The sequence below is a fragment of the Periplaneta americana genome, chromosome 15 (genome assembly GCF_040183065.1).
Source record: "Periplaneta americana isolate PAMFEO1 chromosome 15, P.americana_PAMFEO1_priV1, whole genome shotgun sequence".
NCBI lineage: Eukaryota > Metazoa > Arthropoda > Insecta > Blattodea > Blattidae > Periplaneta > Periplaneta americana.
Window position 1 is genome coordinate 74,602,931 of NC_091131.1, and position 25,720 is coordinate 74,628,650.

Sequence of the window (25,720 nt, forward strand, 5' to 3'; positions counted from 1 at the left end):
TTTTTGCAATGAAAGGTTTCATACCAAAATGAAGTTTATTTCTTACTCATAACACAATCCATAAACTTACTGAAATATTACAATTTTTTTTTTCATATTTCAGCCAGTTTATTGGCCTCACTTCCAACTTCATCAGATGAAAATTGTTTTTCTGAAAGATTTAAGATGCTCTTTCAGCTTCCCAGCTTACTTTTTCACTAACATCTCTTCTCAGATATATGATGTGGATTGTGGCTACAAGACTATGCACACATAACAGAATGTTTGATAAGACATGCGTGTTACTTTACATAGAGAAGCATTCTATACAATTCAAAAGACGAGGAATGTTTTTATTTTGCAATAAAGAAATGGACATTTTGAGCACTCATAAAATACTTGTACATGTAAAATATTCTTATTATTGTCGTCATTTGTCGTTATTTATATTCACAAATGCAAGGAGCTTAGTTTACACCATTAGTCATTGTGTTTCCAAGTATAGTCCAGCTACAGTTCATCTGTATCCCCTCTTTGTGTCACTGTAGCAATTCAACCTTTACAATACAACCTCGATTATCCGTTTTAATGAAAGGTACATAGTGAACGCTTAACTGAAAAAATAAATAATTCATATTATGAATTTTTATGGACTTAAATCTATTTAAGATACTTTAAACAGTAATTTTTCCTGCATTTCTTTACAACTAATTTTGTTTTTTATGTGAATTCTAAACTTAGTAATTATTTAAAAAATATTCCAGAAAGTGGGTGTGAAGTGAAATTGTTTATGACAGTCCAAAGGAGGAGAAAGTGTTTATTTAATCTTGACAGAACCAAACGAAAATTACGCATGTGGTGAACTTAAGTGATTATAGTCGGTACAATTCAGAAAGTACACAAAAGCTATTATAAGTCACTACTGTGTACTGCTTAAAAATCACATTGCGATGAATAATCTACAGAATGGTTACTGAAGAGATGGATAATCGAGGTTCTACTGCCTTTCTTAAAACAAACAAATTCATAATAAGTAGACAAAAATCTTACTTTATACTCTATTTTTAAATCACCCCTTACATATGGCACATATATTGCCAAATATTATATATTAAAATATCACATTACACTTCAGTCTTACTGCATAATCATAAGAGGTTACATACTAATGGGTGTCCAACAAGTTATGCATCTTAGGCGGTATCACAAAATCCGATATTTGTTTGTTTGTAGGTGGATCTTGTTGACACAGGACAAACATAATGAGATCATCTTACTGTGCTGACATGAGGGCTGGTCACAGAGATCAATGGTTGACCAATTTAATAAACATTTCGGAATATGTACGGTAAGACTTTCCTGTGTTAAATTTCAACGTACCTCGTTTACATGTTTCGACCTATTTATGGGTCATCTTCAGAACTGATCGTGTTGGTCTTGGCGCCACTTGTTCTGTTTCCTGTAAGGGTGTGTTCCTGTGGTATAGTGCAGAGTCAAAGAGTGTGTGTGTTTTGAAGTTAAGTTGTGTGTTGAGAATTTCGTTGGGGTGTGTTTTTGTGTGTCTGTATATTTCATATTGTTCTAGTGTGTTTAGTTTCTGGCTTTTTGGTTGGATGTGCAGTATTTCCATATCTGTGTTGATGTCTCTGTGGGTGTGGTTAGCATGTGTGATGTGTTCTGCATATGTGGAGGTATTTTATAATTTTGTTATGGCTGTGATGTGTTCTTTTTCACGTGTTTGAAACAATCTGCTTGTCTGTCCTATGTAGAAGTTGTTGCAGGTGTTACATTTGAGTTTGTATACGCCTGTGTGGTTGTATTTGTTTGTTTGTGTTGTTTGCGTGTTGAGATGTTTTTGTAGAATGTTATTTGTTCTGTATGCGATGTTGTAATTTAATTTCTTGAATGAGGTTGCAATTTTGTATGTGTTTTTGTTTTCATATGTTAGTGTGATGTATTTTTTGTGTTCTTGTGTTTGTGTTGTATTCTTATGTTCTGAAGATGACCCATAAATAGGTCGAAACATGTAAATGAGGTATGTTGAAATTTAACACAGGAAAGTCTTACCATACATATTCCGAAGTGATACAGTGTTAAAAGTTGTGTAATCAAGATGTATTAATAAACATTATTGAAGCAGAAGTATGCAACAAGGCATAGTCTCTCAATTGCTGGAAAAGTTAAAGACAATGGCATCACTCAATGAATTTCCATGATCAGAACATCCAACCTCCCTTACTGAAGTACGTGTATCTCACAACGTTGCAAGAATTGAATCTGCTAGATGAAACTGCAGAATGGTTCATGCAGGATGGTGCTCCACCACATTATGCCACATCTGTGTGGAACTGTCTCGGCAACAACTTCCCCGGTCAATGGATAAGCTGCAAAGGACCCATAGAAAGGGTCCTCAAGTTGCCTGATCTAAATCCACTTAAATTTGCTTTCTGGGATATTCTTAAGGAAAGTGAAGTGAAGATTCGTGATCTGCAACATCTATGAATGCAGGTATTGGGAAAGGTATTGCGAAACCACCGACGACATGCTATGTGCATAAATAACAAAGTTCTGCCTCTAGACATGTTTGGAAATCGGAAGGGCTCATATGATATAGCCTATGATGCGAAACTTGTCAGACAATGTGTAGAAGGAAAGCAGGTGATTTTGTGATATTTATGAAAGAATTATATCCTGACAATCAACTCCATACCCATAAAATGCTTCTGAACAGATTTTCATCATAAGTATGAATAAATGGTAAGTTATAATATTTTACATTGAGGTTATGGTTTTTCTCTTTCAAAGACATTAAACATGATTGTGGAATAATTAAAATAAAAAGTCTAAAATATCAAAATATCTATTTCTACCACAGTGATTTCCAACAACTAATAATAACCCTCAGCTGAGTCCCCAAGCTTATCAACAACAAGCTACTGAGACTTCAAACAGCCTTATCTACTAACTAAAAAGAATTAACAACAATAAAGTGCCATAAATACAGCTTCCTGTTTTATTTAAGTGTTATGTAGGTGGGCGAGAAGTAACTAAGTATTAAAAAAGACATATAAAATCAACATTTACAACGCTAATTTATTGAAATTAATTTCTGTGTACATTATTAAATGAGAATATGGATGCATACCTCAAAATTCATTGTAGGTACCTGTGGCATCGACCAATTTCCTAAAGTGGATGGGAATGGAATCCACAGTCGTCTGGAGGAAACTGTGTGGAACATTGGTGATTATGCCCTGAATCCATGCTTCCAATTCTTCCAGTGTGCGAGGTTTCGTCTGGTACACATCTTTTGCCCACCCCATAAAAAAAATCACAGGGTGTCAGGTCAGGACTTCTTGCAGGCCATTGGTGAGATCCGTGTCACCCCAGCCAACAACATCTCATCCAACCACGTATACACGAAACTTGCAAATTGAGATGGTAATTCAATTCTTTCTGCAATACCTAACTTACTGCATACCTTGTGGTCTACTTTTGTGAACTGCCTGACACGTTGATTTAGCAGGACTATGATTGAACATTTCCCGCACAATCATCACATTCTCCTCAACCGACACGTGGATGGACGACCAGTTCTTCCCGCTTCCTTAACCAAACCTGTGGTCATTAGCAGGGCCGCCGAGAAGGGGGGGCAAAGGGAGAGAGTGCATATGGCCCCGTGAGCAGTAAGGGCCCGTCAGATTACTTCTTGTTATCATGAATAATTATTCGTAGATACATACAGGTACTATAACATTTTGTAAGAATATTTTTACATAAATTTGACATATTAACTCAACAGTAGTAGAATTAATACAAATTACCACTTCATATGTAAATATTTGACTTTTATATAATAGAATATCGGTTTCCCGCATTAACGTTCACCGACATGACAATTGAGGGCCCCGGCATTTGCCTGAACTATGTTCCCGTCGCTTGTACTGAACACATTCAATTATTTATTGGCTTGTCCTTTTTAACTACCAAACTTCGCTGGCCCACCACAATATGCTAGTGGATTCTCTCAAACTGAAGTAGCAGGATACGTTTCTTTTTCAGTATACTGTATGTTTCGTGTCGAAACTTTCGTTTTTTCGTTGTCGTTTATCTAGCAAATTCTGTTCATTAGTGTCACTGGTTATAGTTTAACTGCACAATGGACAAGTACAGGCATAAGTCGGGAGCTGAGAAGCACAAGGAGAGACAGAAAAAATTGGAAGATATTAATATGGATGCTAGACTGGGTGGAAAATATTATGAAGACATTAACAAAGAGATCAGTGATGATCCGAAATATTTAAAACCAATTCATGCCTCTAATTTAGGGCTAACCCCACTGAAATCTATGAATCTCCTAAATAGTCTGAGGGAATTAAAACTGGACAGTTTATTTCCAAATATTTGCATAGCCATTAGAATATTCTATACAATTCCTGTGACAGTTGTTGATGCTAAAAGATCCTTCAGCAAAATGAAGGAAATAAAAAATGTATTCAGATAAACAATGTGTCTGGCCCAGTGGCGTTTACTGGTTAAAGGGTTTGGGCTACCGCTGACCCTATTATTACACAAAATATATCTAACAATTACTTTAATTTAAATTACTATGGTAAAACTAATAATACAAAATTATTACATTATGTTATATTATAAACTTTTTCTTTTGTAATTTCCTTGGGCTACCACCGGTAGCCCGCAAAATACGCCCCTGGTCAGGCCTCCTTAGTCTGGAGAGCGATCTTGCTAGGTCTTTAAATTTTGGTGATAGAATTGATGATTTTGCATCAATGAAGTCAATGAGAGTTGTTTGTTGATGTTAGACTGCAAGTTAGAAATTACAGGTGTTTAGGAATAATGTTTTATGAATATAATATATTGTGCTAATGTGATGTTTTGCTAAAAGTTTCCAATGTAATAAACGTGTATATTTTTAAGTTTGTATCAGTGTATGGGGTTACCTTTTATTTATTTTGCAAATAATTATTATGATTAGAATAACTGATAACTTGTAATAGCTACTTTTTTCAACGGGGGTCCAAGTACAGTATTGCATAGGGGCCCATAAATTCTGTCGGCGGTCCTGGTCATTAGCATCCTATGACAATTCTTTATTGCCTCTGGACAGATTGTGGCATTCCTTCCCTTCACTGTTTGCCACCACCTCTGCACAAGAGCAACAGAATTCCACACTTCATAGCATGCAGCAATCTGCACTATCTCGTGCACAGACAGGCGATCGGCCATCTATGCTATTGTTGTGCGTACTTCCTCTCACGGCCACTATCTGTACTGCCAATGCGCGGAAGTTTAAATCCTATTTAATGAACTTCATGTACACATTTTCATTATAATTCCTTCAATATTAAAAATTACAGCCATTTAATAATACCTAGTTACTTCCTGCCCACACTGTATAATATATCATATTTGGAATCCAACAATATATTAGTTTTAGAGCAGTTTGGATTTAGAAAATAAAAATCGACAGAGAATGCGGAATTACACATTTGAGAGATATTTTGCGATTTAGCCAAAGCATTTAACTGTGTAGATAAAAATATATTGATTAGTTAAAACTTTACGGTGTTAAAAATGAGACCTTAGGTTAGGTTACATTTTACTTATCACAGAGAAAACAAAAAGTGGAAATAAGTTTATCAAATAGTCACAAAGTTACTCACTCAGAATTTAGAAATATTAAACAATGAGTTCCTCAGAGATGACTGTTTATACCAGTAGTTTACTTTAATGATTTAGCCTGAACCATAAATAATTTATCACAGGTAACTTTATTTGCAGATGATACAAGTGTAATTATCTTAAGTAAACAATACAATCACTTTATAAATTTCAATATAGTGTTAGATCTAATGAACGAATGGTTTGGTGCAAATAAACTAGCACTTAAGTGTAATTAAATTTAGTACACATTACAGCACTCAGTTTTTCTACAATATTAGATTAAATAGAAATGGCCTCAAAGAATCTACAAGCACGAAGCTTCTTCATTTGCAATTGGATAATCACTTTAACTGGAAAAAACATATAGAATATACAGAGTGATTTATATTGAACGAAAGTCACAACTGGTTATTTCAAGTTTAACATAATCATTAATGTAATTAGAAATACACTCAATTATTTCATTTTGTATTGTTTTTTAATCTCCGGTAAAAACACATTTGATTTTGGCATAATGTTGTTGGATGTCTAATGGACTCGATGAAATTAAAAGTGACAGAAGTTCTTCAAAATTCCTTCTATTAGATGAAGATGAACTTTCATCATGTCTGCAAAATGCTAGTTTCTGTCTCGCCAAAAATAACACTGCATTAATTACTACACGCAACACTAATCTGTTCAAGCTGACATTTTCGTTGTACTGGGCTATAATAAAGGCGCGAATTTTCTTTCAGAGCATCAGAAATAGTATTCTGATTTTTCTCGAGGTGTTTTAATTGTAAATCACACTTGAGATGTTCTGCAAAATCTGAATGTTTGTGCAGTGATCGATTGATATTTAGCAAGTCACAAAATCCATCTGAGTTCCATGCCGATTTTTTTATTCAAACTAAGAAACAGGGCCAACAAAACAATTTTTCCAAACAAGAACTACCCCACAGCCACTGATATTCACTGTACCATGCACTTTTAAAATGTTTGGTGTAAGATCTTGCACCTTTCCTTTCCAACTTTTTTGCCGATATATTAAGAACAGGTGTTGGTTTCCCCGCTAACAATACATCTCTTTTATCACCTTCAGCCAACCGCGAAAATGGTGTCTGTAACACTATATCGTTTATAGGATACATTCCTCATTGTTAATAAAAATATTTGAGTCACCACTTTTAAAAATAATTACAAAACCATCACTAAAAATAAATAATTACTTAGTTAACTTAATCTTCTAATATATCGTTTTAGCAACAAGACACAACACAATCACACTATTCACACATCTCATAAACTGAAATGAATACAAAGAAGTGTGAACACTGTAAAAGATAAGCAATTTATCCTATTGTATTCGCGTGCTGTTATTTTTCTTTCAAAAGAGCCAAGCCAGGAGACTATAAGGGTGTTTGCAGCCACAAAAGAAATGTTTTGTCAGCGATTCAAGTACCCTTGAAGACAGACTCTATAAAAATCTTACAAGGACTCATTGCCATGGTTACCCATAAACAAATCCGCAAATTGAGAAGCTCTGCCTCAGAAAGAGGGAAATAGCTGCAATCTTCCCCACCCCTCTCTGCGACAACCAGTAGTGACAAGTTACTGTACAATGGGACTAGTGTTCCATAATGCAGAATACCTAAGTGCAGAACATATCACAATGCAGAACGTAACAGACAAAAATGAAGTGAAATCGGAGTGTTGTGCTCACACAACTACTTTTGACGGAGTTCTACTGTAGACTGAAAAAGTAACATATACACTTACAGAAAGAATACAAAAATGCAATTTATAGCTGGCGCCAACGTTTTTGGCGTGTGTCCTATAATATAATGCCCAGTTTGTGAGCATGTTGCTAGTGCAGCTGAGAATCGTAACACTTCCTATACACGACAGCTCAGCCATTTGTCAAACACAGTTGTCAGACTGACTGCGGCAAAAGTAAAACACTTGTACTTAACGTTCTCATTACTTATTTCACACGCCAAAAACGGTGACGCGAACTGTAACAATATTTATAAGAAAACAAGGTCAATGGCATTTAAAGTTCAATCACCAAAAAAAAATTATCATAAATAACCAAATTATCAATCGGGTAAATCAGTTTAAATATTTAGGTAATATTGTTTCATATGATAAATAAAAAACATAAATTGAACAATTTCATAAAAGTTACTAGTGTCATTAACAATGTATTTAAATCAAAACAAACTTTAACTAAAACCCAGATAAGATTGTATAACATACTGTATATTGGCTCTTCCAGCTTTATTATACAGTTTTGAAAACTGAACAATCGAGGCAAAAGATAAATCAAGAATAACTGCAGTAGAAATGAAATATTTAAGGGGAGCAACAGCTTATAAATGGAATGACTACAAAACAAAGACAGGAATTTTGAAAGAATTGAAAATAACATCAGCCTTTGAGCAAATTTTAAATTATAAATCAAAGATGATACAAGTCAATAGAATGCACCGCAAAACACATCTTAGATTACTAAAAAATTACACCTTAGCGGGTACAAGAAAACCTGAAAGACCACTAAAGAGCCTTCCTGACCTGTCATATGAGACCAGAACAGGCCAATCTGTGATCCAACTCCTTGAAGCTACATGATGATGATGATGATGATGATGATGATGATGATGATGATGATGATGATGATGATGATGATGATGTATGTATGTGATATAACTGCCACAACATAAAAATATGGTACCTACATTAAAATGGTTATACTTCTTACTATATTACATTACCTCTCAAGGATTTATAAAACATTTGTAGTAGTCAATTTATTTTTGACGGATCTTAAAGAAAGATATGACGATAGGAAAAAGAGTCAATTAAGGTACATAATAACTTTTTTTAACTAAATATATAGATTGCCGACAATAATTACGTTCTTCCTAAGTGCTGCAATACAGGCAACTCCTCTCCTATATTTCCCATATAAACTGCTACAGTGGATCAGTACAGTGAAACCTGTTCAAATCGGAACCTGAATAATCCGGAATCCTGTCTATTTCGGAACAATTTATTGGTCCCGGCGAAATTTGTATGTATTATGTGTAATTTTTCCTGAATAAAATGGAAACTGTCCAATGCGGAAACGGAAACTGTCTGCTACTATTCAAAACGGAAACAATATTTTGGACACACTATATTTTGTAATTATATTTTGAAACAGCGTGTAATTTCAAGGAATATACGAAATATGTAGGTCACTAAGATAAAAACAAGTTTTCTTTGCAAAATTCTAGAGGGTACGAGGGTGTGTTGGCCTGTCAGTCATAAATTTTATTACCCTGTTGACTAGGCAGACGAGTCTCTTCAAAGATTTTCAATGCTTCACACCCGTATACTGTCGTAACTAAACAGAGCGCAAGTGTAGTGATTTCCAGGTAAAAAAAAAAAAAAAAGTTGCATAAAATGTGGCATTAACATTAAGTGATGAAGTAAAAGTTATTGAGATAAAGGAAAATTAGAAACAAAGTCTATGTGAAATTATATTGAAGTACAGTTGTGGAAAACTGAGGTGTGACACTTGGCGTGCGGCCAATATTGGTGACACAAAAGGAACCAGAAAGCAACTGTTTATGTGAAAATAAATGAACTGTTGTGAGAGTGGGTTCTTCATGACCTTTCAAAGAACAAGCCAATTTCTGGATCTGTTCTGCAAAGCAAGCTATTGAACTGGGAAAGAAATGAATTAAACCAGAATTCAAGGCTTCTAATAGATGGCTCCTAGTCTAATTAATTAATAATGTGCAGTGATATGCAGTACAGCATTAGAGTATAGTGTTAGATATTAAATATAATGAGATTAGTAAACTTTAGTAATGTTTAATGACTAATGAGTGAGTTACGATAATATTTATACAGAAAATGAGATTTTAATCAAGATGATTCACCAACATAATAAGCGACAGAAAGCTGATTTAATGTGATGAGTGTTAAATGGAATATTTTGTACTTCTTGCAGTTTGGGACATGCCATTTTGTTTTTCATGTATATGAATGACAAAATATTCCATTTTAATGTCACACCTGAATAATACGGAAACCTGTCCACAACGGAAAAAAATTAGGACCATGCCACTTCCGTCTTGAACAGGTTTCACTGTACTAGCATATTAGGCTTATGAGCTTCAAATCCAGCTGATCACCCTGAATTTATAACTTGTGTTGGACAAACCCATGGTCAAAGTAACACAGGGGTTTCCTCCAGGTCCTCCGGTTCCCCTGCGACATCCCAAAAATTCTCCATTATCATCATCCATTACGAATATAGCCTAACGTGAATTCACCACCTTTAGTGTATTCTGAATAGTCTCCTATGAACTAAATGCCTATGCTTTCCTGCATTAGTGACATCTATGAACGCACTCATAGAGTTGGGGTGATAACGTCAAGTTTAAGGGCACTGCCATTGAACAAAAAAAACACATATGCACTGGCTTCGTTACAAGATATTGGGATAGAGATAAACAGCACAGAATGTTTGTCTTAAAAATTAACACCACGGATACCAAGGAAGTGTTTAGCTCTTACTGAGATGAAAACATGTGAGTAGCATTCTTGGCACAGGTAAGCTCTTTCATTCATCCTACATGAAAATGACAATACTTCCACATTTATTATATATTGGTTTGACATTCTCACAGATTAAAACCTGGCAACATCATACGTTTCCTCACATACCTTTGATCATGCATTTAACTCTAAATATTCAATGTAAAGAAATGTCAGTAACACAAGGTAACACAGAAGTTTTACATCAGCACTATTTTATAGCATTCACTATTCTAATTTCTGTCAATCCACGATATAGTCTGCATTGTGTGCTACAGATAGGCTATATATATCAGATTTCCTTTTTCTTTTCATACACAATCTCTGATGCACTGGGTCTGCTTGTTCTGAACCAGCACTAACACCGGATAGACTCGCACAAAATGATGCCAAGCTATCGAGACCATAATCATCATTATCAATATCTTCATCTTCAGTGTCTGAAGAATCAGTTTCACCATTTTGCGAAGATCCTATTAAAAAAAAAATTATATCATATTATATATTCCAAAATTATAATATCCAGCTATTTCATCAAAATTGTACGATTTTATATCTGATTAATTCGCGGGTGCTCATGTAAAGGGGGTTAAGTCAAATTGTAAGGTATGTAAACTTCTCTCCTTTGGTATTAATGAACAAGACCCCTTTGTCACAAACTATGGAGCACTGTAACTTCAATTCAATTCAATCCAATTTATTTGGCCATTAGACATACAGTTTTAGGCTTCGTCAGAATACATTGAAAAAACATATAAATACATTTTAAAAAACACTAATAACAGAAACAGTAAAATTTAAGTAATACAATGAAAACATGAAATAATTTGAAACTTTTAAATTGAAGAAAACTAACTAAATTGCAATTAAACTTATTTATTAATATACAATTTCATACAAATTTGTGTTGAAAAACTCAGCAACAGAATAAAAAGGATTATTTAATAACCAATTTGTAAAATCTAGTTTTGAAAGTATTGATTAGTAATTTATAATATTGACTTGGGAGCTTATTATATAATTTCATCCCCATAATTAAAAAGTTTGTGTTGCTCTTGTGTAATCTACAATATGGAATATTAATTTGTTCACTATTTCTAATTTCATGATCATGTATATTAGCCACTAATGAGTAATTGTCGATATTTTATCGAGTGTAAAGTACTAGATCATATATATACAAATTTATAATTGTTAAAATCAGTGATTGTCTGAAAAGTGGCCGACAATGTTCCAGATAGTTTGATTTACATAAAATTCTAATGGCCTTCTTTTGTAAAATCAAGACGCTTCCAATTTTGGTTCCATTTCCCCAGAAAATTAGGGCATATAAAATTATCGACTGAAAGAAAGAAAAGTAGGCACATCTTAAATAATTTTGAGAAATGCAAGTAGTTAATTTCTTTAGCAAATAAACTCTTGATAGCTTTGTGCATATGTATTCGATGTGCTTATCCCATGTTAAACTGGAGTCTAACTGCATCATAGATGAAGAATTACTTAACCCCTTTAACACAAGAGGAAAGTAATTGTGGATAGTTCAAATCTGTACTTATTCCAGTTTAGCCAATTCATACTTAACCCCCTTTACACGAGCACCAGCGAATTACAGTAAAAATTAATACATTTTTAAGGGTGCCTGAAGAAAAACGTGTGAGATAAACATGTAACTGAAATGACATTTAATAACATATGAAATAGCATTTAAAGACTATATAGGGAGAACAAGGTAAGTCAATTTAGTAAAATTTCCTCAAGAGAAATTCAAAACTTAGCCATTTGTGAGTCTATAATACAGTATTCAAATTTATAACACATTTTGAAGAATGTAAGATTATTAGTAGAAACTCTTAGCTGCTTAGATCCAAAGCTGGCTGATATACTACATATCAAACTACAATCCAGAAAATTTTATGATACTAACTTATCTGTTCTTTCAGTTGGTAATAACATGAGATTGTTTTACAAAATCAATTACCTTGGACTATTTGTTCCTAGGAATAAACCATGACCTAAAGTTGTGATAATTCTTCCATAATTTCTTCAGTTACATGTTATAAAATGTGTCAATGTTTCTAAAGGAGTAACAGTGTCATTAAAGAACAAAAGATTGGTGAAGGAAAGCAGGGGCAGCTTTAAATTTCCATTAATTTAAAAATAGGCCTCATCTTAACAAACACATACACTGTATTTTCGCGTTCTTACATTATCATGGCAAACTTAATTTCGAGCAAAATTGATTTAGAACATATAAATGACGTTTCAAACCTCCTAGGGTTTAAAATACGATTGTGTAAGTGTAAAAAACGTATAAACGAAAAATGTATAACCCAGATAAATTAACAGGGAAAGTATAGGAATTTTGCCGAAACTTCAGAAAAAAAAAATATAAGTGTGAAACATATCAAAGAAGTTTTACTGTATATCCACAGCACGAACAACTTTTTCAATCACAAAAAAAGAACAAAAGCTCTTCAAATCAAATAAGTATATTAATTATTTAAATTACAAAACATATTGCACTTATTTTCCCTCGAAATCTATAATATTACCTTGTCATTACTACTGAATTTAAGCGCATGAATTTTTTAACAATTCTTTATTCAGAAGTCTTACATATTCATTGTATTCGGAAATATTGCAATACATTCGGGTTTTCCTAATTTATTTCAAAATCATATCTCTACTTTTCTTTATTTTACTTTAATATACAAAGAGTTACAAAAAATTAGAGAATTTCCAATCAAAGCAAGCATTCATGATAGATGAAAATGTAATTTATTTAAATTATGTTGTTGTTTTCTAATGCCAGGCGTTTGACAATAAAGTCATTTGACCTCTTGTACTCCAATATTTTTCAAAGATATTATTATGGTCAGCCACTGAAGCACAGATTTTGAGGTGTTCCGAATCCATTTCTTGGTTTGAGTTGCACAATGGGATTGATTGAGGGACAAGTTTTGGGAACATCAATTGACAAATTTTCCTGTAACTTACTTGCAACATATTTAAAAGATAATAATAATTATTGTTTAATACTATGGAATTTATAAAATCAATTAATGAAATTTATAAAATCAATTCAGACTCCACAAAGTTGTTATAAAACAAAATCCATTCTCAGTCATTGCAGAGTGAATGAAGAGATGCTGACCAGCTAAATAAATCTTAGTTATTTTGTTGAGAGCGGAAGCTTCACAATTATTTTGAAAATGATTGGTCAATTTGAAACATAGTAAGATAAGCAATCAATAGTGATAGCAGAAAGTGGCCTAAGAGTAGACAACTTCCAGATGGACAAGCTCCACATTGCCCCTCTGATAGTAGCTTGCATAGTTTCAGCTCTGATCCGCCACAAAACTAGAGCATAAATAGTGGACAGACTGGTAATGGTCCACAAACTTAAAGATTGTGATATGAGAAATCGTCTGAGATTTGCTAAACAGTTTCCTGAAATCCTGTCCAACAATACTATTCTGTTAATGTCAGACGAACCACATTTTAATTTGTCTGGAAGTGTAAATAAACAGAACTTCTGGTACTGGGCAGAGGAAAATCTGAAAAATATCAACATGCGACCGCTTCATAGTGAACGCGTCACTGTCTGGTGTAGTGTTGCACGGTTTGGGATTAATGGCCCATACTTTTTTTAAAGTGAAAATGGAAGTGTAGTGACAGTGAATTGTTCTCGATATGTTGAGATGATACAGAATTTTCTTTCTCCAGAACTTCAACGTCATGGAATTCGAGCACCAATGATATGGTTTCAGCAGGATGGGGCAACAGCACATTCAGGAACTGAAGGATGTCATCCGAAGGAAAATTGCAGCTGTGCCTCTAAACATGGTGTAATGTGCATGTGGAAACTTGCAGAGACGCTTGGAAGAGTGTGTACAAAATCAAGGACGTCATCTCCATGGTGTGATATTCAAAACATAAGTACAGTGACAAAATGGCATTACACATATAGCACTTTCAAATATATTTCTTTATTATTTTATTTATATTATATTTATTATTTTGTGTTATATAGTGTCAGTGAAATGTATTCTAAAGTGTCAGTGAAATGTGTCACAGTGCCAGTACAGTGAGTGAGATGAGAGTAAAGTGAAAAATTATTATCAGTACCAATGTGAAACTTAAGTAGGGCCTATACATATGTAGCTTGTAACGTAAATTAGAGTCACTTATAATCAGGTTATTTTATGTATTATTATTAATTGTAATTATTGTATTATGTATTGTATAATTGTATTGTAATTGTATTATGTATATATATATATATATATATATATATATATATATGAGGGGCTCACAACCAGAGTGGACCAAGTCCATCAGTGATCAGTTTGTGGATTAATACAATCTCGGATGAAGAAAACTTAGATTTATTCATTGCCATAACAAACCAAGTCCATAACCATTTGTTACTCCACAGAAGGCAGCATTTCCTATGGAAGGTGAAGGTTGCTAAGCGTGAGCCTGGAACTTTAAGACTCAGTATCTCAGAACTATTCCAGATGGACTTGGTCCACTCTGGTTGTGAACTCCTCATATCACTAAACCTCTTGAAGTTACGAAACTTTCAAAATGGGGAGATATTTTTGCCCCACCTTGTATTACAATTTCAACACACAAACTACTAAAATTAACAATTGAATTGCAAGACACAATTTTAAAATGAAGTCTTATAACAACGATAAATTTTATTTCAAAATGGGAAAAGCAAAACACTTACCTTCACTTTTATTTGGAGGAAAAAGCCACCAATATTCTCTGTCAATCTGAGATCGTAAAAACGGAACTGTTCTTAACTGTTTCGTCATTCCTAAATCATAACTAAGAGACTGAAGGCACATCAACTGCAAATTGGATGGAGATGACGTACAATACGTGATTCTCATCGCCGATTTGGCAGCAGTTGAACATACCATAGGATACAAAATTCGATCATGAAGTGAAGCAAAAGCCACACCTGAAGAGAAGAAAAATATTGTCATTAATACTATCAACATCATCATGATTAGTTCTACGGCCTGTTGTATGCCTTTATTTGTTTCTATCTTTTGCCTTTCTTTACAAATCTTGTTCAACAATATCCAACCATCTAATGTTAGACTTTCCAATTCTTCTTTTGCCATCTATTTCTATTAAAGTAACTTTACAGCATGGATCCATCTCCTTTCCACTGTAAACGTGTCCCAGCCACCTAACTCTTGAAGTTTTAACTATTCTAACTACATTAAACCCCCACGTATCCACAGGAGATACCTTCCAAAATCTACTGCAGATAGCAGTAAATCCTATAAATATCCTGTTGGAGCGCGCATCAGGACAGTGAAAAGAAAATAGTGCTACTAAATGTAAGCATCAAAATGAGCTTTAGTTCAAAGTTCTGCAATAAAGAGTTCCCCAGCTCTGAGCACTGAAATGGCTAAATACACTAAATCTATTGCTGAATAATGCTAAAACTGTTGGGCATTCGATAGTGAAATTTTTCAAATAAACTCTCCTCGGCACCCTTTATAAATAGAAAAAAATCCGAATTTAAGAAAATGTTCAAGTTTTTATCTGTACCATTTCATAAGGAATAGCTCACATACACTCATCTGCACATTCAAACGTAACTCCCACTGAAGTAATGAAAGAAGTCACCTTTGTTACAAGTTTAAAGATGTTAAAATAAACCTTCAGAACTTACCCAATGGTTCCCGATTCAAATAAAATTCAAGTGTTCCTTTCCACATGTCCAGATGAAGACCAATAATACTGCCATGACCAAAAGGCTGACCATATAACACTTTTCTTCCTTTATGCTGAATCACACCTAATGAACAGGTAGTAAATAGTAATATTAATTCAAAATTTTTCTTCATCTCCAGTCTCACACTTTGTAAGGTAAAAATACACTTGATTTTATGTTTAAAACTTCAATATTGAGCAACAAGCTTGTTCCATTTACTCTCTTATGACAATACAAGCATGGCAGTGTAATGGAAGTTGAAAAGGATTTCTTTCCCAATTTCAACTTCAACTTCACTTGCCTATACCATTAATTAAAAAAAAAAAAAAAAAGTGAACTCCTATTGTTGTTACAGCACATGGCCTTGTAGCAGTGTTCTCAGCTCTAGTGGAAAATTAAGAAATTGATTCAAATATTTACAACTACATTACTGAAAATTATAGTCTTTGTTCCCTATTTTTATTTTCTTTTATGAAGCATAGATATGACGCTAATTTTGCAAAAAAACATATTTTTTTTTATAATTCCTAAATTGAAAGCTCAAAATATTTCTATACATCTTGATTACACAACTTTTAACACTGTATCACTTCGGAATATGTATAACAAAATTACAAAACACCTCCACATATGCAGAACACACCACAAATGCTAACCACACCTACAGAGACATCAACACAGACATGGAAATACTACACAGCCAACCAAAAAGCCAGAAACTAAACATGAACAATATGAAATATACAGACACACAAAAACACACCCCAATGAAATTCTCAACACACAACTCAATTTCAGAACACACACACACTCTTTGACTCTACATTACACCACACAAACACACCCTCACAGGAAACAAAACAAGAGGCGCCAAGACCAACAATGACCAGTTCTGAGGATGACCCATAAAAGGTCGAAACATGTAAACCAGGTACGATAGAATTTAACACAAGAAAATCATATAATACATATTCTGAAATCGAATATTTCACTATTGCCTAAGAGTTTTTATAACCAGTAAATGTAATTTCATTTTGACAAAATTTAAGTACCATCAGCAATTTATTAGATGATAAAATAGTTGAGAGTCCCACATCTAGGCATCATGCCTAGGATTTGCGTTACGGAATGAGCACTGGCTCAAGTCAAGAAAGGAATTTTCTCATGAAATTGCTGCCATTGTATGGGACCGGGACCCACCCAGCACATCTAACATAGTAACATAGTGGCAGAAAGTATGTCAGAAAATACTACTTCACATAAATGTTAATGAAAACTTACCGAGATACGAATATCCCCATGATTCTTCATTAGATCCTAGTAGACTGCAGAAACGGTCTGCTGATGATTGAAGGTCAACTTTAGTTGTGCCCACCCCAATCATCTAGGAACGTAAATAAATTGTTTTTTTATTTCCTTTTTGTTTTATTTATTGCATTACATAGAATCACAGATTTTTACATAGCACTGAAGCTTTCAGATGTGGAAGAAATTATGTAGGCCTATATAATACGCAATATTATTAATGTACAGAAAGTAGATTAATTCAATTTACAAGCATAAACAGATCAACAGTTGGGTAGAAGGCATGAATATAGAGCAATTTTGTCAATTCTGTACTAAACTTTTTCTCTTCGCCCTTCAAAGCTACAAACATAAGAGACTTCAGAACTTACCACATCAGTTCCATACAATGGTGTAAGCACTTTTATCTCCCAATAATAATCAAAACCGGAAACAAAGGGTTTATTTCCTCGTATAATAGCAGTTCCATTGCTGAAGCCAGGATGAAAGTGAATTTCTCGATTATCCAATATTAATCGAGTGGCAGAAGATGTAGTTTCAGCATCCCATGTCCATTCATATACTGTAAATATCAAGGCATTAAATTCATATAAGACATACAGTACACACATTCATCAATAATGACATGTTCAAATTATGTACAGCAATTGAAAATGCACAAAAAACTTAAAATTCAGTACTTGCCGGTAATAATAACAACTTTTTAGTGTTAACACCTTGCATCACTTAACAATTTAGTCATAATAATAGCTTTCTAGTGTTAAACATATGTAAACAAGATGTATAATCAAGACAACACAAATTATATAATAGGTACACAAATATAAGTCCACGCAAATCAAACACAAAAACACACCAGCAACACATCCTCAATACACAACTAAATTTCAGAACATACACCCTATTTGACTCCACACTCCCAAACACAAACGAACACTCCAGCAAAACAACTGAAGAAACTGGAAGAAGCAGAAGATGATGACTAACATGAAGTCGAAACTAGTCAACTAGGTAATTTACCACTTAGTTTTCATTGTAATACTAGAAAGTTGTTATTACAACTACATTATTAAATTTAATAATTTCTTGCTTGCAATACTAAACATACCCTATATTACCTTTCAATATCCTGTTTATTGTTGATTTATTTGGATTTCTGTACAATTGTAATTAATTAAAAAAAAACACGCACACACGGAAAAACCTGTTCTAATGCTAATTTATTATGCTTCTCAAGAGAATCTGCTGAGAATCGAATTTCTGTTAATTTAGTTAGGACCTTTCAGTTAAGTCAGGATCTCCTGTAATAAAGAAACTAATAATGGCTTTCATAATTTTGCGAAATATCAAACATGTTCTTCATGCCTATGCAGAACAACCAAGGTTTTTGTTTTAATAATCTTGAAGCATCATTTCGTGCTAGTAGATTAAACAATCTGATCATCACTGCAGACAACTAAAAAAAGTTTTCTGTTTTGAATTTATTTAACAAAGTGTGTACAGTTACTGTATTTAGGTGCGATTCTGTTGAAAATCAGGAATAAAATATTATATATACAAAGTCCCCTATTTACAAGTCGCCCTAATATCTCTGTCTGTTGTTTGTTTCTGTTAGCAGAAGAGATATAATTTTCCAGTTTATGGATGATGTGGAAGCAGCGAATCAATTCACAACTGTATGACATCGTGAACTTGATTCCAGTGAGATGTGTTCAAAGCCGTAAGTTTCTGTAGATGTGCAATAATGTATGATACATATGGTTTGTTATAATTTAGAACAGTGTGGGGCTTAACCACTCTCTTTTCTTTTCTATAGTACCTACAACATTTACAATAAAATCATATTCAGAACTTTCAGATTCTGAGCTTAGATCCATTAACACCTGTGCTGCACACACCATATTCCCTTCACAAAGTCTGATACACTACATCCAGTCTGTAAGCTATGGCACAGGAGTCATTCCTCGTCAATTTGGACAGTTTAAAAGAGAAAATGACCTTCATGTCACCAATTTTTATGAAACTTTTTTTAGGCATTCTATGAGTAAAAACACACACACAATTGCTTTTATTGTCCCCAAATTCCTTTCATTTAATAGTTACAAAACATATAAATTTCCATAAAAATTTGCACATTGTTTCATATTAATTTTAATATCTCATATTCTATTTGTCGTAGGAGCACCATTCTAGGCTAGTTTTAAACCTAATTATACTCAATTTCGAAACATATGGCGTTGGAATAGATCAAATATAGCAGTTTGTGACTTGTGTGTAGGCCTAAATGGTAACTATATTTTACTATTTTTTATTTAAGGAATTTCGCTACTCTAAAACAATATGAGAAAAAAAGTATTGTTGCATTCTCCATTTAATTTTCGGTATGTGTGCAAAATTTCACTCAGTAACAAAGTATTTTCTATTAAACAACATAACTGTAATTATTACCAGTAAGCAGGAAGTGAAAAATAACGCGTATTTGATGGATTTTCACACTTTGTCCACTCTCACGTATTATCACATTGAAATCTTTTCTATAGCATGAATGTCCCATTTCTATACAAGTCATTAAGTGCAAGGGTCAATGTAGAGTATCCACCACCCACTGAACGAATATTGGTTAAACGAGCGTTGAGCGACTTCCGCCGATTTTGGAATAGACACCGACGAACTTAGGTTAGGTTAGGTTAGTTTAGGCTTTTATTATCCCATCAAGATGACGGTGAAAGCGATTGAGTGTGATTTTTTGTTTTCTATGTTGGCAGTTCAAGTGCGTCGGTGTCTATTCCAAAATCGGCAGAAGTAGCTCAACGCTCGTTTCACCCGAATATTTCACACTTTTATCACTGCCAATGTTGCGCTATAAACAATTTTCGCAAATCTAATGTAAAAGACTGCCTACACAAACAACAAGTTATACTAAATGTTTAGGATTAGTGTAAAACTGGCCTATGTCTTCTATAGTGGGTGGGACATAAGTAACCTTCACCAGTGCAAGAATAGAATTTCTGCGTTCTTTTACAACATATTTAAAAATTCTGACATATTTACCTTTCCGTTCTTCTCCACACGAGCATGTCAGTCTATTACCCACTAAGCTATCGCCAGGTTCTTCTCTACAGCTGCAAAAGGCCGGGGCTGTTTTCTTAATTTGTTTGAAGCATTTCCTTACAGGTGTAATTTCATAAAAACGAGGCATAATGACACTGTGGAAGATTATTCACCGTCACCTGAAATTAATTAAGCTTATATATACTACGTAAAGGTAAAGGTAAAGGTATCCCCGTAACATGCCATGAAGGCACTTGGGGGGGCATGGAGGTAGAGCCCCATGCTTTCCATGACCTCGGCACTAGAATGAGGTGGTGTGGTTGGCACCACGCTCTGACCGCCTTTTACCCCCGGGAAAGACCCGGTACTCAATTTTATTACAATGTATTTATCTACTTTAGAGATACCATAGTTGTTGACATGCCCAATGTGCTACAAGAGAAACAAATGGAAGAGGCTGGTAATAGAGGGTTTTGGGTGGGTAGAAACTTGAAACATCTACACAACAGTGACATGGCGTTGTATATCATGTAAGTAAATAATGTAACTAACCCACCCTAACCTAACCCAAATCAACCTAACCTAACTTCCGGAGAATAAGGAGTAGTGTAAGCATAGTTGAATGGAAGTCACATAGGAAGAAGTGGAGAAATAGTGAATACAAACGGTATTGCTAAAGTAAATAATACGTGGTATATTTCTATTCCAGTACAACTAGAGAGTTATAGAAGAGTTCACACAGCTATACTAAATAGTAATGAATGACTCGCATTGTAGAACTGGGCTAACACAAAAATAGGGGGAACAATTACTTTCTCAATCACACTTACGAGAAGGAAAAAACCTTATAGCTTGCATAGACATTTAGTCAGGGGCGGCTCGTCCATAAGAGCTGCAGAGCTGCAGCACTCCCTGCTTTGACAGGAAAATAAAAATAATATTTATTTTAATTTGTAGAAGAATTGTTACAGCTTTTATTGGTAAATTGCTTTATATTTCATCTGACCAGGAATATGTATTATTATCTTATGCATAATCTTTTTGCCCGTCGACTGTATTGGAATTGACACAGCATTCAAAGTCGTCCTGGGATCTGCAGGGTGGTCAGCTCATAGAGAATGTGTCTTGCTTAGTCATGGAGTAGAGAGGTGAAGGGAAGCAGAGGGAAACTGCAGCTGTTTAAAACCCATATCTCGCTGCAGTGGCCACAAGGGATCCTTCCTCTCCTCCCACACCACTATTGTAATGCTGCGTCAAATGGATTCTCTATTCCCTTGAAACTTAATGACAAAATTTTTATTTTCTTTTCACATATTTATTGTTGTAGAATCTTATCGAGTTAATATAACGAAATTAATATTCTCTTTTGCCTTATTATTACGTACATATCCAGCCTCCAGCAGAACCTAATATTTGCCTTAACTCAAAATGATTGCACGAGTAGAATCCTTTTGATATAGCACGTAAAATACGAAAGAGACTTCTTTTCCAGTTTTAGAACATTGTTGACCATCAGTATATCTGAGTGTTGCTTTGGTGTGACGTCTTAATACCGTAACTTAACCAGTGCAAATTTGCAAGCATGAGTGTGTGTGAATTACAGAATATTAATTTTATTTTTCTCAACTTTCCCTTGCGGAGAATATTGATGTAATGAAGTGAAATTAAAGGGTCGTCCGTTACCCGACTTAAATCTTACTTAAGCTTCATCCAGCCGAAATAGTGTATATATGTAAGGAAGTATAACAATGAAATTTACGCTAAGCATTTGTGGTTACGTGGATGTGAACAAAAAAAATCTGTATTTGTTTTCCTTGCCTCCTCTTCGGTGGTGATGCTGCATGGACTAGGAGTGGTGTGACAGATTTAGGACATTTGCCCCTAAAAAGCAAAATGCACGAATCTTCGCAGTCTCACCTGAAAAATGTTGTTTCATTGGCTATGTTACGCAACTCATACTGCTGTGCAATTAAGTGAAACGAACAGAACAAACATTCTCAAACATAATCAAGAAGTGAGAAAAAATCGTGAAATTATTTAAAAAAAAATAAAGATTGCATCAAATTTTGTGGCCAATATGAACTTCCCCTTAGGGGACATGATGAAAAAACGATTCGAAGAACCCTGATGTGTTTTGTGGGTTGCTACAGTCCGTGAGTAATCTAAACGAGCCTCTCAAAAATCATTTGGAACATGCCACTGTTTAAGGTTATTCTAAGATAATTCAGAATGAACTGGTAGTTTGTAAGTTGAGTGTCTGCCGATCTGAAATTCAGACTGAAATCGATGGTATTAGTTTTTCTTAGGGATTAGCAAATGGTCCCACAGACATCTCCCAACTAAGTCAGAAAGTTTTGGTTTTTCGATATGTAGTGCATTTATTTTTTTCCTATACTTATTAGTAATGGTATCAAGAAGTGAAATTTGTATGTACCAAAATCTACTGCAGCTCTCCCAATCCACAAGTTCACGAGCCGCCACTGCATTTAGTATTGTGAAAAACTATAACTGTACAATTTCTTTTAATGGCACTAGTAAAAATGTGGCTTCTATACATCTAAATATTAGACCTAAATTTTTAGTTGTCTTCTTTGACTGCAAAAACCTTAACTACTAACTTTACTGTCGGATAAAATGTAGTGGTAGATTCATTTTAAGTTAGATCTTCTTCTTCTTCTCCTCCTCCTCCTTAGGTGCTACAACACCATCCGGATGTTCGGCCTTTCTTTGGATCAACACTAGATTCTCTGACATGACGGGCCTTCCTGACCATGTGGTTAGCACAATGCAGGACAACTGATGTAATGGCCTGGTGCAAGTACAAGACAAAAAGAGTACTCAATTTGTAGAACAATGATAAAATTCCGTCCATGCCGGGAATCGAATCACAGACTGCTTGGTTGAGAAGCACATGCGCTATCCACCGAGGCATAGCAGAAAACTTTAAATTAGTCTTTTAATGCTTAAACTAATGTGTCATCTGTCCAGTAACTCAGAAAAACAGCACAAATTCTGTAATCATCTAATTAACAGCCAAGTTTTCTGGAACAGCTTGTGATTCACGGTGATATGCACTTAAATTGCTTTACTACAAATTTGATCCACAGTAAAATAGGTCTACTAATTTTTTGCTCCTTTTGTATTGTATTTTTGGCCTACAGAATAGGTAATTCTTTACAACTGCGCTCTCAAAGAAAGGCAAATATCATTAATACCCACCTAACTCCGAAAAGGTTACACGAGCGCTGAGGTAGTTCCCTTCCCACTTGGCTCAAGCACCTTCAAGTGTCTTATCTCTCATATCAACATAACTTGACATTACGAAAGTTTCACACTAGTGTACACTCACGCTATGCCTTGCATATACGAATCTGTGACAAGTTAGGTTAAGTCAGTTTAGGTTAGATTAGTTTAGTTTAGATTTTTGTTATGTCTTGTTATATACGAATCTCTGCAAGATTTTCAAAGCCTGGTGATTTTTTTAGTGATGTCAGTACTTCTAGCGTAATGGCAAACATGGAAACGAAGTTACAATATGGAAACTTTGTGTCTATTTCATTATTATTTGTTGTAATTCACTATATTTCAGTGGTTATTGAATTAATACAATTTTGCGTCCTTCACATTACCGGTATATCGTACCGTGGGTTTCATATCCCTACGTTCTTTCCTTTATTATAAACCACAACGTTTGCACTTCCATTACAACCCACCTCTCATTTAAAAACGTAATTTATTACATTTTTTAACAATTTCCTTTTCTTGCAATATTTCCCTATAAAATCATTAAATTTTTTAATCCATATCCGCATGAAATCCCTTACAAATTCAACCATTTTCACTTCCAAAATCACCAGAACTATCTCAGCGCTCGTTTCTTTTATACTATATCTATGTACGTACCAAAAAGTTTACATTTAAGGCATGCGATCCCGCCTCTCCGCCGAACCCCACTTTCACACCAACTTTCCACCCGGTTACAACGATGTGAAATTCGAAATGGGATCGCCACTCAATTTGTGTTTTGTTTACGATACGTATGACTCGACTAGAAGCCAAGTACGTAAATACATATTATAATACGATACCTTTCTTTGGTAGCGCAATTGTATAGAAATATCATCACTCTCTTAGAAAAATATTTGTCTTTTATTCACTGATTTATAGTAGTAGCGTGGCTCATTATAGCTGCACCATCTCAACAACTTACATCAACAATCCTCATTAGAGTCAACACTAACAAATATGTAAACAGTACCTAACCTATAAACTCCAACTAAAAGGTAACAAATTTAATATAAATAATATAGACGGTAAATTGGTATATACTTAAGCAAGTCATAACATAAATGTAATTTGCCATTTACTTAGCAACTCTCCAGCCCGATCCCTCAACAAAGTACTTTGCAGATAACTATCAATCACAAAAACAAAAATTAAGGAACGAGCCACCGTCCTGATTGGTTGATTGATACGAATATTACTATCGATATATTGATGTTATAATCGATATACGTAAATTACCAACCTCTAAATCTAAATTAGGTACAAATCTTTTTATCCTCTCAGGTACAAATCAAATGTGATTAATGGTAACCGTTGCTTAACCCTTAAATTGGCAAAACTTCATTTCTCACACTATAGGCTACTTGTTTTTTTGAAAGATGGGACATGACAGGAGCGTTGCTATCGGAAAAACAACTGACTGTCACATAGCATGGTAGGCCTGTTGCTGTGGTAACAACGGTTGAGTTGCCAAACTTATACTTACAACGTGGCGAGTGCTTAATAGCTCTTTTGGTGCAAGGCTCTGTTTGGTGACATTTATTGTGCACATAATGTTAGCATTGATGCGTTTCGTCTTTGATTCTCTGTCGATTTTTGTATTGTTTTCTTACCTTCGCGTCAATTGTCAATGAATGTTTTAACGTCAGCCATCTTAACGAATAACGACAATTGCTAGCTTCCATCAGCTGGCAGCGTGGTAGTCCATATTGGCAACATGGCACTATAGTTAATTAAATCGTGTCGGACTGTAATGAAAACAACTATCGCAATGTCCATATTTTATATTATGTCATACAATATTATACAGTAGTAGACGATTGTGAAATTTTAATTTTCCTATCATTTTTTTCTATTGTACTATTAAAATTATAGTATTTAGCCTATTAACTTGTTGTATCCTATAGGATACTTTGCAAATTTAAGGGTTAAGCAGAGCCAGTATTGCCAACTGGACGGAAATTCCGTCATACGGAATTTCAATGTAGCGGACGGGAAAAAATGGCTTTGAGGGTGACAGATTTTCTAGCGGAAATTACGATTTACATCATCTTGTGACATTTTTATCTGCTGTAATTTTTAATTGTTTAATTTTTTTAAAGA

The 25,720-nt window shown here is 34.3% G+C and overlaps 1 protein-coding gene across 6 annotated transcripts; it reads right to left on the minus strand.

The window, feature by feature from the left end:
* Positions 1-25,307, minus strand: LOC138715136 (SPRY domain-containing SOCS box protein 3). 6 transcript variants are annotated; one of them, XM_069847680.1, is made up of 7 exons: positions 25,231-25,307; positions 20,333-20,511; positions 17,653-17,843; positions 17,258-17,360; positions 15,935-16,060; positions 14,972-15,208; positions 1-10,706 (listed from the first exon to the last, which is right to left on the minus strand). In XM_069847680.1, the coding sequence occupies exons 2-7, from the start codon at positions 20,478-20,480 to the stop codon at positions 10,477-10,479; spliced, it is 1,035 nt and encodes a 344-aa protein (XP_069703781.1). In that variant the 5' UTR covers positions 20,481-20,511; positions 25,231-25,307; the 3' UTR covers positions 1-10,476. The 6 variants fall into 6 exon arrangements, with proteins under 6 accessions (XP_069703781.1, XP_069703780.1, XP_069703776.1 ...); XM_069847679.1 differs by lacking the exon at positions 25,231-25,307 and adding an exon at positions 24,861-24,956; XM_069847675.1 differs by lacking the exon at positions 25,231-25,307 and adding an exon at positions 24,700-24,806.
* Positions 25,308-25,720: the final 413 nt, after the last annotated feature.